The sequence below is a fragment of the Ambystoma mexicanum genome, chromosome 1q (genome assembly GCF_040938575.1).
Source record: "Ambystoma mexicanum isolate Mex_15411 chromosome 1q, UKY_AmexF1_1, whole genome shotgun sequence".
NCBI classification, from domain to species: Eukaryota; Metazoa; Chordata; class Amphibia; order Caudata; family Ambystomatidae; genus Ambystoma; species Ambystoma mexicanum.
Genome location: NC_090922.1, coordinates 859,182,664 through 859,196,233, shown reverse-complemented (window position 1 = coordinate 859,196,233; position 13,570 = coordinate 859,182,664). Strand labels below are relative to the sequence as shown.

The following is a 13,570-nucleotide window of genomic DNA, read 5'->3' as shown; positions in this document are numbered from 1 at the left end:
ACGCCTCAAATCCTTTCTTTTCGCATCATGTTTATTCTCCAGTATGTGAACATCAATACCAAGGGTCTGGTGGATCTGCAGTGTGTGCTGTGTATATGGTACAATTGGCTTACATTAACACAGCATGCATTAACTCCATATCAGGAGACTCCGGGTCCAAAATGTTATGCAGCCTGTGAGCTGTCAAACATTAAGTAGGAATAATGGCTTTTTACTTGCCAGGTGTCAGTAATGACAATGTTACAAAAGTGAAATACTATCATGATGATTTGAAAGAGATGTTTTAACTCTGGATCAAGTTACAGATAGGCATATTTACAATATTTGCCATGCAAGACATTATAAAGCACTGAAACCTTGTCTCCAACTTCCCACAGAAGAAATTCATAGTGGAGGTATTTTTGATCAGCTGTCTTCCATTTTTCCTACAACATTCCAGTTTCACCCCTCACCTTCCAACTGATACTCACATTGTGACCAGGGATCCAAGGTTAAATTTGGTTTCCATTTTATGTAGAAATGGAAGTCCACTCAAGCTGTCGAAAAACAACGTATGTTTCACTTGTAACAAGGCCATAAGTAGGGGGACAACTAGGTACGAGGTACAGGTCTAGGCAGAGCCACCCGCTAAGTGATGAAAACCTTTCAGCTGGGATATGGGGGATCTTTTAGAATCTTTTAGAATCCAAACAGCTGCCCACAACCCAAACAGAAGAGCACCCTGAACCCCCTCCCCTTTACAGGAAGTCCCTGCCTATAGAGCACCTATTATAAGTGTTATAATAGTGGAGTCCCCCACTCTAGAGTCCCAGCTAGAACACTGGGCCAGCGATCAGACACACATATCCCAACATCATAAGGAGGATAATGCAACATTTACAGTCACTACAGCAAACCTATTATTTCCGCAGACTACAGACTGCTCTCACGTTTGCATAGACATCTGCATTCAGTGCGCTTCAGGACATCCGGGTAGTTTGAGGCATGATCATGTATAAGGCAATGGAGAAACTGTCACTTGCTAGAATGGTGGAAAAAGCGGTAGGCCCACATTATGTATAGTTATAGCTAGAACATTTACCAAAGCAGGAGAAGATCATCTTTAGGAACAGTTTGTCAGCCATTGCAGTTCCACCTCCTTCTAAAATGGTGGCCAGCACATTTAACTCCTCAGCCCGCACTTCTCGACCCATTAGTGAACAAGAAGATTTACAACTCATTAAAGGAAGGAAAGTGAGAAAGGAATCTGTGACCTGACTAATTATGCAGCCCAGAGTTGAGGCGGAGAGTCGCCAGTCAATCGCATATCTTTTTGAGGGACTTCAGCTTATCAAGAGAATATAGAAAGTGGCAGAAAATACTTTTATTGAGGGTGTTAGGATGCCTTCCAGAGAGTTGGTGTTTTGGCAGAGACAGTTGATGCCGGCGTGCGTTTTAGGTGGCTGAGCTGGGGCCTACAACCCAGAAGTTAGCAAGTGTCGGAAACCATTATGGAGTCTCACTAGCCTGCTGAGGACTATAGCCCATATTCCGTTACGGACCTTGGGACCACCAGAGATTGCGAAGGAGCCTTGCCAACCTGCTGAGGCTGCAGCATGTCAGTAGCAAGATACCTAGAGGAACAGACCTGGTGAGCTTTTAGTGGGCTTAAGCTCTTGAGGGCAACCATTGCTTTGTTGGTGACAATAACTTCAGTCTGAAAAGCACACTAGTGAGGGGGGAGAAATTCCTGCTTGTAATTGTTTTGGATATCCTATAAGGCCAGAGGGAGTCGTACGTTCTGGCGTGTGCTGTGGGTTCTATGTGAAAAGACCTTTTTTTGAAGGTCTCAAGAGAAAGACTGATTTACATTGACTGATTTTCTTTTAATCGGAAAACCAGCATTGTAAAGGTCTTTTTCTCTTGAGACCTTTAAAATGCGGTTTCCCTTTTATTTTTTTCATATTTGGTGGGTTTCAACCCCACCAACCCCCCCACACCAACACATAAATACACACAACACACACGCCAAAACACACCCACAAACCCCATCTCTCAGCCCCTCTCACCCAGCCCCCCACTCCACTAAACCAAAACACATACACACACGCACCCACACACTTACCTGTTCTCCTGGCCCCGCGCTTCCGGCAACCGACCTACCAGACAGCCTCTGCACGCACTCGTGTGCGTCAATGGCGTGACAGTTGGAATTAGAAAGACCGCTCTGTGCCTTTGCAAAGCAGTCTTTCTAAATCTTTCTTTAAGTGAAAAGATCTTTTTAAAAAGATCTTTTCACTTAGGATCATGCTGTGACAACATCTCTAAAGCCTAGGAAGGTGATTCAAGACCATACGACTGCCATACCTATGCCTTGAACAACTATCCATGCCAAGAAGGAAATGTACTTGGGGAATTAAAAATCATGACTGAGCTAAATGGGAAATACACACAGGGTGTTCCAACCGTGGGTTTCTTGCACTTGGTTTTGTTAATTCTCCATCTTGATTTACAAAAAAAGGTAGCAGGCGCTCCTCTCCAGAAGGAACATGGCATGATAACCTGTTCTGAGATGAGAGTCTGCAGCACACGCTTTTTGCTCACTGAACCTTTCACAGATGGGGAAATAACCATTTGCATATCAGTCTTTGTCCCACCCACATGGGCAGTCCAGCACCGAAATGCTATGGCAATTCCTCTCTGAATAAGAGTACCAACAGCAACCCCATAAACGTGTTTCAGCCTTGTTGATCCATCTTGATATTATTAGCCTTAGTTTTTCCTCTTATGTTACACGTGCCTCCAACATAGAACATGTACGAGTTCCTCCAATCCTCCCCAAAAGCAAAGTAGGTGTTGATATTGCTCCCAGCATTTTGAGTCTTCTCCTGCATCCTCACAGTGACACACTACAACCCAGGTTCCGTCCTTTTAGCGACATGGCTGTGGCATTTTAACAAACCCTACAAGTATATTCAAGTGTTATTCAAAAACAGGCCTGGCTCAGAAATGTATAGGCTATATCTACTGTGTGAAAAGCACAATTTCAAAACTATGGAAAGGAGATCTCAACATGTGGCAGTAATGTAACTGAAAAACGAAATATGTATCCTAGTACGTTTTGCTCATGCGTATAGCACTGACTTCAAGTATTACAGGTTCTTTGGAATGAAACCTATGCAACAGAAAACAAGATAAGAAAAGATGAACAGAAGACTGAATTTGAAAAACAAGGGACTTAAAGATGAAAGTTACAATTTGCTACTGTGATGGTAATTGAAATGCAAGAAACCACAAAAGGCAAAACGCTAATGGTTTTCTCACAGCTTCCAAATATGAAACGGGGCATAGCTGAATTTTTTATAAGCACTGAAATACTGGCAAAGAGGCTGGATTTGTTGTAGCCTTTAGACCCTTGGAAGCTCAAGACAAATGGAATAGCATAGCCGGTGAGGCTTAGGAAGAAAAACTGACTACACCTGTCGTTCGCCTTTGAAAATCACCTGACTGCAATGGAGAGAATAATCATATGTGCACTTCATATGGTTTTTGATCTTTCAGGCTAGTACTTCCTGCTCAATAAGTTTCAAGGCTTTAAAGTCAATGGGTTTACCCGTCCCAGTGCTACTGAAGCAGCATGAAAGGTGCTTCCCTGCTCCTCCAGAACCATCAATGACCACATTGACACCTTCGCTGCAGCCTTGGCTGATTTCTGCAATCACTCTTTCGCCACTGATTGAATCCTTCCCCTCTCTCCTCAAGCACTCCCTTGTGCACCCCCTCCTTAAAAAGCCTTTTGCTGATCCTACCTATTGCCTGATCTCTATCAATCCTTTCCTGGGCAAACAATTGGAAAAGCTGTCCATCTCCCAGCTTACTCTCCACACTGAATCTGTTGGTTATGTCCATTAGCATCAGTCTGGCTTTTGAGCAGCCAGAGGCACGGAAACTGCTCTACTGAACACCTGTGACGATCTGCTCTCTAATCTCGACTCTAGCCTTCCTTCTGTCCTCATCCTCCTTGACCTTTCCTCTGTCTTTGACACAGTCAATCACGCCATACTAATCAAACAACTTCCTGAGAATCTGGGTATCACGGATCAATCCCTGGAGGGGTTGACCTCCTTCCTCCTGGACTGGCCCTCCCAGGGCCAACTTCGGTCCTTGGGTCCTTTTTCTCCACCACCTCTCTCTCCACATGTGGTGTGCCCAGGGCTCCATCCTCTCGCCCTGGCTCTTCAATGTCTACTTGGCCATTTTTGCCCACCTGGTTGCTATCTTCTGCTGTAACATTTAGTGGTATGCTCTCTTTCAGGCTCCCCTTAGCCTCCTCTCAGCCTCCTCTTCTCTTGCGCTCATTCCTGACTGTCTGTCCGCGATTCAGGATTGGTGCACCTCGCGTAAGCTCTGCCTTAATGCCAGTAAGACAGAGATACTTTTCATTGGGACCCCTGCTCCTGCTTTCTCTATCTCACTCTGTCCACCCTTCTTGAGCCCTCTTCCTTTCCCTTCCTGTGAGGCTAAAAACTTTGGTGTCATCTTCAACTCCACTCTCAGACCTTGACAAGAAGGCTCACTGCCAGCTGCACCTCCTCAGAGGCATTCTTCCTTTTCTCACTTTCCCCCAGAAGCTCACTGTCTCCAGAGCTCTGGTTCTCTCTAGGACTACTGCAACATCCTCTTTCTCAATCTGCCTTCCTCGACTCTCTGCCTTCTGCAACTAATTCAGAACATGATTGGAAGACTTGTCCTTGGCCTCAAGCCCAGGGACTGTATTTCTCCAGCCCTGAAATCTCCCCACTGGCTCCCGGTGGCTGCAAGGATTAAGTTCAAGACCTTCTGCATTGTCCATAAGGTTTCCTGGGGCCCAGGCCCGCACTAAATCCAACTCTCTTCCAAAATACCTTCCTTCTCGAGCCCTTTGCTCAGCTACCTCAAATTCTGAGGGTCAGATGTTTCTCCAGGCAGAGAGTGGGGGTGGGGGGTAGATATCTCCTCTGCAGGTGCCTTCCTCTGGAATGGCCACCCTGCCCTTCTCAAACTTGAGCCGGATCACCTGAAGTTCTGGAAGCAGCTCAAGACCTTCCTTTTCTCCTCTGCTTTCCATCTCTCGCTCCCTTGCTGGCCTACCTGTCTCTTGCGCCGGCTGGTTGCTTGGATACCTTCAGAGTCTACTGGATACCAGGTTCCTCCATGATCCGTCTCCCCTGCATTGCTTATGGGCCTACCACGCACTTAGGGGCTGGAACTGTTACCCACAGTACCCTGCCACCTTGCACTTACGCAGAGTCACGCTGCCCTGGCTGCACTTACTCAGAGTAATGCTGCCATGATTGCCTTCACGCCTCCCACTCTCCCTTTCCCTGACACATTCCCCTCCTGCCTCCCCCTTGAACTTTGTCGTCACACTTGCACAATCTGAATGATACAGAGCCTAGTAACATCGTTTGTCTTGTCATCCCTCTGTCTTCCCTACCTTGTCTTGTCGTGCTTAGAAACACTTGTGTACAGGCGTGTTATAATTGACAGATATCGTGTCATAGCATGCTTCTTCTCCTGGGTGAACTACCATCTTCTCTCAAAATCTGTACAATCCTGTCACTAGATTCCATGCTTTGCTTGACAGCACATGTGCACTCACTCGCTACTGCCCACTTGCAAGCACCAAACCATTCACTCCTATTCTTTCATGAAACCAACATTCACTTGCACACTAAGTCTCCAGCACACATTCCTTAAGTTCCAGTTATCCACATGCACAAAGCACCCAATTTCTTCAGATGAGTTAATTCTTATTCACTGGTGTCCAGTACACATTTCAAGGCCTGGTATGTAAGAAGAGATCTACATAGTCTCAAATTGAAGACTGCCAACAGAAAACCACTGAGCTGAGATATGCATCTCCACAAAAGTAAAACCAACAAGTGCAGGATTTCAGACAAAAAAAACATTGAGAGATCTGCAGAGCTGCCACCTGGAAGTCGTTGATGAACATCCCATTGGAATAATACAGACATTACCTGTAAATATTCCCCATGTGGCCATTGTCTGACGGCTCTATGTTCTACATCTTCCTTAACAACTGGTTCTTTTTTGTAAGGCCACTGGATTGCGGGGGTGGCATGGCAACTGTTTGCCTCTTTGTATATGTTTGTTACTAAGGCTTCATGTCCACCTCAGAAGTACAGACGAGACAGGTGAACCCCAAAATCCCTTCTGAGAAAGACCGAATAACGCATGTTTTGAAAGACAATGGGCCTCATTGTCAGCCGGTCCGGAAAGAACGGTGGTGGTAAATCCGCCACCACCGTTCTTTCCGGACCGCCTGATCTCGAGTTCTGCAGGCGGGAGGTGTCACTCCAGCCAGGTCTGACCTGGCGGGTTTAACACCACCCGCCTGCAGGCGGAAATGGAAACACTGGCTCCGTCATAGACAGAACCGTTGTTTCCATCCTCCCCATCCACATGGAGTCCTATGGGGCTCCATGGGAATGGGGATTTACACAATTCCACCTCCGAAATTCCAGGGTCACCGGGGTCGTAATGCCCCGGTAATTCCAGGAATCACAGAGGCGGAATGGTAATAAGAGTCTGGCGGTAACCTGCCGGTTTTTCCGGCTCGGTTACCGCCGGACTCGTAATGAGGCCCAATGTATGTTATAAGTAATTCATGATTCACCTCAAACAGTGTGGTCAATTTTGCATGTCGTAAATCGTGCATGATAACGAGCTGGAATATTATCACAACCCCATATTGTCTGTAGGTAGAAATATGTGGTGTTTCTGGGGAAAAATAAAAGTGGTGCTTCAAAAAAAACCTTTTCTTCTCATGGGAAGGCGTCCCCTACCTAGTCATCACTTGAAAAATGTGGTGCCCAGAGGACGTCAGCATTTGCAGACATGCACATTCTCATGCTCTAAGTCCACTTTGTGCTGTGCAGAAAGATCCTTTCTGACCCTCCTGCACTTTTTTGTACCCCAGGGCCAGCATTGTTGTCAAACGCTGTTTTTCCATATGCATTTCCTCCCGTTAAATATTCATGGAAATTGATTTTTTTTTAATTAATAAAATGGCCATGAAATATTTTTAAATGCCACATGTGGTAGTTCAGGGATACTGCATATCCGGAATACTTTATCACCCTAGTCTTAGAGAACCGGAAATACAGCATACAACATGCAATAAAGGTAGATCCGGTATGCAGCATTTCACAACAGGAATAACTGCACACTCGTAGTGCCCCTTCCATTAATCTATTTAACCAAACATCTGGGTCTCTAGAAGATCACATTTTTTTAAATAAAAATAAGTTCCTTTTTAAATGTAGTTCTCCAGCAGTGGTATCTTTTTTATAGATTTGGTGCTAATGACGTTGAAGACCCGGCATCTTAGAACTGTTTTACTGTTGCATAATCTAATCTTGGAAGTTTTAAATGAGGGACTAATGAAAGTAGGGGAGGGTTATTTCTCCAGGTAAGTTAGGTGTGCACTCCTGCAGTAAGTCTTGTATGCTCAATCCTTAAACTCACCCTCGTAGGACTGACCCAGCATCCCATCTTCTGTCTGTGATATCTTGGTGTAGCCGAAGGAAGTGGAAATGATGTACACAAGTTGAATAGGTGCGTTTCCTGGGTACTGGTGAGACAGTGCATGTAATCATTTGGTAAGGATGCATATGTGTTTGGTAGAGGGGGTGGAGTTGAAAGACTGAGAATATTAGAGTTTACTATATTCAAAAACTTGTTCTTTTTATCTGTCACATTAATGAAGTAATTGTAACATTAATTTGTGGAATGGAACATGTTATTTAGTATGATCTCCGGAGATTAGTCGATGTAAATACAATTATATTTTTTTCTTCTAGCAATTGAACCATCCAAATGTAATTAAATATTATGCTTCCTTCATTGAAGACAATGAACTCAACATAGTCTTGGAGCTGGCAGATGCTGGTGACCTCTCAAGAATGATAAAGGTGAGGCACATACAAGTTCAGCTTTGTTGGCATTTTCTGGGCCGTAACAATATCTGCAATTGTTAATTTACTGTGCATATTCGTATACCAGTTGATTGCAAGCATAGTATGTACCATTCTTGATTTCAGACTGTGATTGCAGTAATCATTGGTTTTACCTTAGAAAGCCTGAAGGATGTTTCCAGTCCTGATCCCTGTTCTTCATTGACATTCATAGACGTGTGTTTATTAACCCCTTAACTGCTGAAAGGATTTCCCCTCAGTGCGAAGCTCGTTTTTCGGCATTTGGATATGTCTGCATTCAAATCTTTTTAACTTTCTTTTTTTCGCAGATGTTGCAATCAAATTAGCATTTTCTGTTCTCACTGGTTTGCTTTCCATGAGACACCCAGCATCTGGGCTTTGGTTTTGAAAGGGTGTAAGAACATATAAAAATGTGTTGATCTTTGACAAAATGTCAATAAAGAAGCATTTGCAGAGAATAAATAATCAACAAGAGGTTTGCTGCCATAACATCGCAAAAGTTCACCTAGTTAGTCTTCAATGTTTCTGTTTTTCTTAATTTTGTGCATGCTTTCACTGAATCAGTGATCAAGGTAGGGGAATAAAACATGTAACTTTCAGGAAATTTGTGAACAATTCAAACTCTGGTCTTTTGAATTGATTAGCCCACATTTTCTCATGAATAATTTCCATCTAATTTGAAAAGGACAGACAATTACTATAACCATAGCTATATTTAATTTTGTTGTGGATTTTAGTTTGTATTTTTTAAAAAAATATATTTAAGTTTTCACATTTTTGAAAACCACAAGATGCAAAACATGGAGGGAAATCAAGTTCTCCAGCATTAGACCTTTCATAGATGGGCAAGCTTTCAATATTCCCAGTTGAAAGGCTGGGAATCTTTGGTTACTTCCTATTTTACAGAATGCATGTGTTTTTTTAATGTAATCTATCCATCTTCTTTTGGGTAATTTTGCTCCCAGCCAAAGGGACGTTATATACTTTGCTCCACCTCTTGAAGTCATATTCAGATTTTAATTGCATGTTGTGCTGAACGGAGTCTTCACTCTGCTCTGTCAAGTTTATTCCACAGAAATAAAACATTTCTACAACAACCTTGATGGTAAGTGCTATTACAAAAAGTTTCTTATTGGAAGGATTATATATTCTGCTAGTGATCTCATGTCCCAGGAAGATAAAATATCCAATAGGTCCCTGTTTAGGGCCTGTGCTACTTGTGGCCTCACAAATGTTTGAAGGGGACAGACATGAGAATTAGATTTATTGCCTACAACCTCATCACATCATGGAGGATTGTGATAATTTTTTATTTCATTTGTATATCGTTTACAGAAAGAAAAGAAACCTTTACAAAATGATTACGATAAAAATGTAAATAACATTTTTAGGTAAATATAACTTACAGACACTCATTTTTTAAATTTATTTTTTTAAGTGGACGAGCTTAGAATAAAAATGTCAAACAGTAACAGTCAAAATCAATCAACATAAATCAATTATTGAAGTTTGCGTTATTTGATCAGCGATTTCTTCCTTGAATAATCATCATTTGTCTGTTATGATATTTACTGATACAGCCTAGTATGTACAACAAAGATTTATTAAAATTAATTTATTAATCATATTTGTAACTCAATTCTGGTTTTTCTGGGCTTTGTTTAGTCCGCAGACATCAGATAGAAACCTGACGATGGCCAACTTTAGAGAAATTGAATTCCCATGTAGCATATTCCACCATACATCCTCAATGTTGACTTTCTAGGTGGATCATGAACAAATTTACTAAATGCAGCCATACGTTGACATTTTAGAACAGTATATTCTAACAATAGATGTTTCAATGGTTTTAGTGCAATGGCAGAAGCGACATGGAATTTGTTTTATTGGCTCACATGCACGAAACTGCACATTTTCGCCTTTAGGTAATACATTGAAGCAAAATCTTAAGTATATGGCCCACCAGTTTGGATCTGGGAATTTGATGAGATACGACTCTGGATTACCCATTATCTTCCCATATGAGACTAACTAATGATAAAGCCTGGACGATCGAACCATGTCCATTGCTTACTGCCAGTCACTATAATATAGACGTTGCTTCACGCTGTCTGGATTAAATAGAAGGGTTTCATACGTTAAACCAATATGGGTCAGGATTTTTAGGCAATCAATTTGAAGAGTCCATAACCATTTAGATGTTGAGACACCAGATCTTACCTTACAACCCATTAATGCAAATGGGCTATTTTCCTGACCCGTACAAAGATTTCTGTATAGAGCCAATCTTCTCCAAAACACAATACATTCGAGTGATAGATTACCCAACTCAAAACGTATTGTGCTAATCAGAACTCCCTTTTGGAGATAATAGATGATCATACGCTGAATTCTGGACTCAAGTTTATTCAGAAGTTGGTGCGGGTCGAAAAGTAAGATTTCAAAGCCATAAGTGGTACTTACTAAAATTTAGATTGTAGAATTTTAAAGAGCGGAGTGATAGTATTTGCAGTATTTAATTGCCAGTTTTTTCATCTGGAAAATCAGTTTATCAGCTCTATCAAGGTAAAAATCGCAATACATATAGTTTGTGAATCTACTAAACACAGGAAAACCCAAGTAACGCATCAATCTTACTTTTGTCAATAGCTGGCTATTTAGGGTCCATCCGAAGCAGGGGAATTTTGTTTTATTAGTTGGTCAGATTATGACAGATTTCATTTAATTCATAATCAAACCATTTGCTTTAACATAAAGGGACATGGCATTAAGCTTACGTTGGAGGCCTATGGGAGTGCCATCCACGAGCAGAAAGTCATCCGCATAAGGACACCAACTCACTCTACTACCCTCCACAATAGGGGAGACCAAGAAGCATGTTCAAGGGACGGGGCCACGTCGGAGACATATAAATTGAAAAGAGTCGGGGTAAATAGGCATCCCTGTCTCAGTCCATTTGATGTTTATATGGGACGTGATAAATTGCCTTCCAAATTGAGCCTGAACTGAATTACCGATCCCTCCTGGAGGTGATTAAGAGGAGCCAGGATCCCCGAAGGCATCCCCAAAAAGGCCAACTTTTACCATAGACTTATTCTGTCCACTTTATCAAAAGCAAGGGAGAGGTCAATAGATGCCGAGAAATTGCAGACTTCTTACAGGCTTTTTTTTAGCAGTAGGGTAAAAAGCAAACCCCCAATCTCTGTTCCCATGCCCTTTGGAAAACCAAACTGGTGGTCCGAAAAAATATGATTCTGTTCAAGAGCAAACCTGCGAAAATGTTTGAATCCGCATCCATAATGGCTATGGGACGGTAATTTGCTAGAGACCGGCTGTCTCCTTTTTTGTAAATTGGAATGATATATGATACTCTCCATGAGGTCGGAAAAGTGCAAGTTATCTTAATGTCTGAGAGTAGAATAAAAAGGGCTTTCACCCAAACTTCTGGGTTCTTTTTTAGCGTAGCATTTGTCAGGCTGTTGCGCCCCGCTGCCATAGAAGAGTTGAAAGCTAAAATCTGCTGTTCAATAAGCATGATTGAAAGATTGCAGTCCCAAGGGCAATTTCTAATTGCATCAAGCTCTTCCGTCATTACAAATTTCCCTGCATACAAAGTAGAGAAGTGGCGGAGCCAGGTATCTTCCATAACACATGTCGATTGCATAAAGACCTGTGGTGTAATTATAGAACAAAACTGACATCCGATGCATCTTTTAGGGCTGTTATCATCGAAAGATTATCCTTCTGTAACAGCAGCACCTTATGGTTTTTTGGCCAGTTTTTCCTTGCCTGTTTAATTACTCGAATTTGTTTTTCCTTAGTTTCCTGGTCCAAAAAGAGACATAATTATCCGTCTAATGCACTGGTTAGACCCATTTTTTCTTTGCCTCACCAATGGATCGTAAACATGCGTTCTGTAGGGGCGATCAGGCTTAATATTAAAAGGTTTAATAGAACAATCGATCATAGATTTTATATAGTCCGTAAAGAGAGAGACAGAGAATAACTCAGATCTTTCGGACCAGGTGTGTGATTCTGAAATTCGTGGAGAAAAGTAGCGTTCAACTTACATATATTCCCCGCATTGCATTTAATACGATTACCTGCACATGTTACTAGGAGACTACCCTTTTTTTCCTGAAATCTATAAAGTAGGGAGCCTATGCTAGCTTTATCTCTAAATAACGATGACCACTTAATTCAGAGTCAGTCACAGAAAAGTTTACACATGCATCAGCGAGTCTGCTGGACAGAAAAGCATGATCAATGCTGGATTTGAATTGACCATTCGACCATGTAAACTCTTTAGAAGAGGAGCCAAGAGATACATTTGCATGTGTTAAGCCCCAGGATTCAAATATATTTAGCCAAATGTGGCCTTGGGTAATTTTACGAGAGGAGCCAACAGGGGCACCTTCGATCACTCCATTATTTTCAATACTACGAATAGACATGGATCCCATCTTTTTGTTTAAACCTAAACCATATTTAATTTCAGAGTTAAGGTCGCCCACAACAATAATATTCAGTCCTCTATATTTGAGTAACATGGTCGAAAGGCATGCATTTAGCTTTAGTATGACATTCCCCAATAAAGATAAGGGGGTTCAATAAATATTGAGAACTAGGATATAAATGGGAGAATGGCCATCAAATACTTCCAAAACGAAAGCCAGGACACCTAAAGTTACATCCATTGTTTCAAGAATTTGTGTAGCTAAAACATTTAATACACCACCTGCAGGTCTCCCTCGAGGCCCCGTTCTAGCAAGTTGGTGTGTAGAGTTGGAACCATCTAATTGGAGAGGGGAGGTCATCCATGTTTCCTGGATGCATTTCAACGCATAAGCCCTACATTTTGCACACAAAGCTTTAGATGATAGAAAATTAGAGTGACTTCTGGAGTTCCATGAGAGTATGTTCCAAGATTCATGTTCATGAGTACTTGTAAAGTTTCTGATGTAAGGATTTAATTTGTGATATGGAGTCCCTCAATGAGGGTGGCAACCGTCTCCAATCTTGCTGATCTCCCCCTGAAATTGATGTTTCACCACGTTCGGGTTCCGACATTTCTGGGACAGATTCTTCCATCTCCCTTGCTTGTGACCATCCATTACTAACAATTAGTACATCATACCCCATTCTGTTAATTTTTTTGTTCTCTTGAAGAATCATATCAAATACCTTGCATGAACTAGGAACAATTCAAACGTGGTTGTGGGGTGTATGAAATCCACAAGTCTAAGGTCCGCTGAGGAGATCAGCCTTAGTCTTGGGATTTCATTAAACAAAGATAAAATTCAAGATCGTTAAAGGGATGCTGCACCCCCCCCTATCACATAGATTGTACAGTAGAATGCTCCGCAGGTCTGGAAGTAGTATTGGACGCCAATTAATATTACGCAAGTCATTTTCTTTTACATGCATGGGCGTTGGAGACTTATTACCCAGTAGGTCTACAACAGCCGTTGACTCATTTGCATGCTCTGCTAGTTGAAGTTTGTTCTGCAAAACGGTAGTACTCACTATCTCTTTCTCCAGCATGGGGTCTGGCATGGATTCACATGCTCATGAATATTCCCCGTCGTCAG

General features: G+C 42.1%; 1 protein-coding gene across 1 annotated transcript in view; it reads left to right on the top strand.

The window, feature by feature from the left end:
• NEK7 (NIMA related kinase 7) overlaps positions 1–13,570 on the top strand; it is a 1,199,876-nt gene that overhangs the window by 533,536 nt on the left and 652,770 nt on the right. Inside the window, exon 5 of the mRNA XM_069641506.1 lies at positions 7,845–7,955. Within this exon, the coding sequence (XP_069497607.1) occupies positions 7,845–7,955 (111 nt within the window). The remainder of the gene's footprint in view (positions 1–7,844; positions 7,956–13,570) is intronic.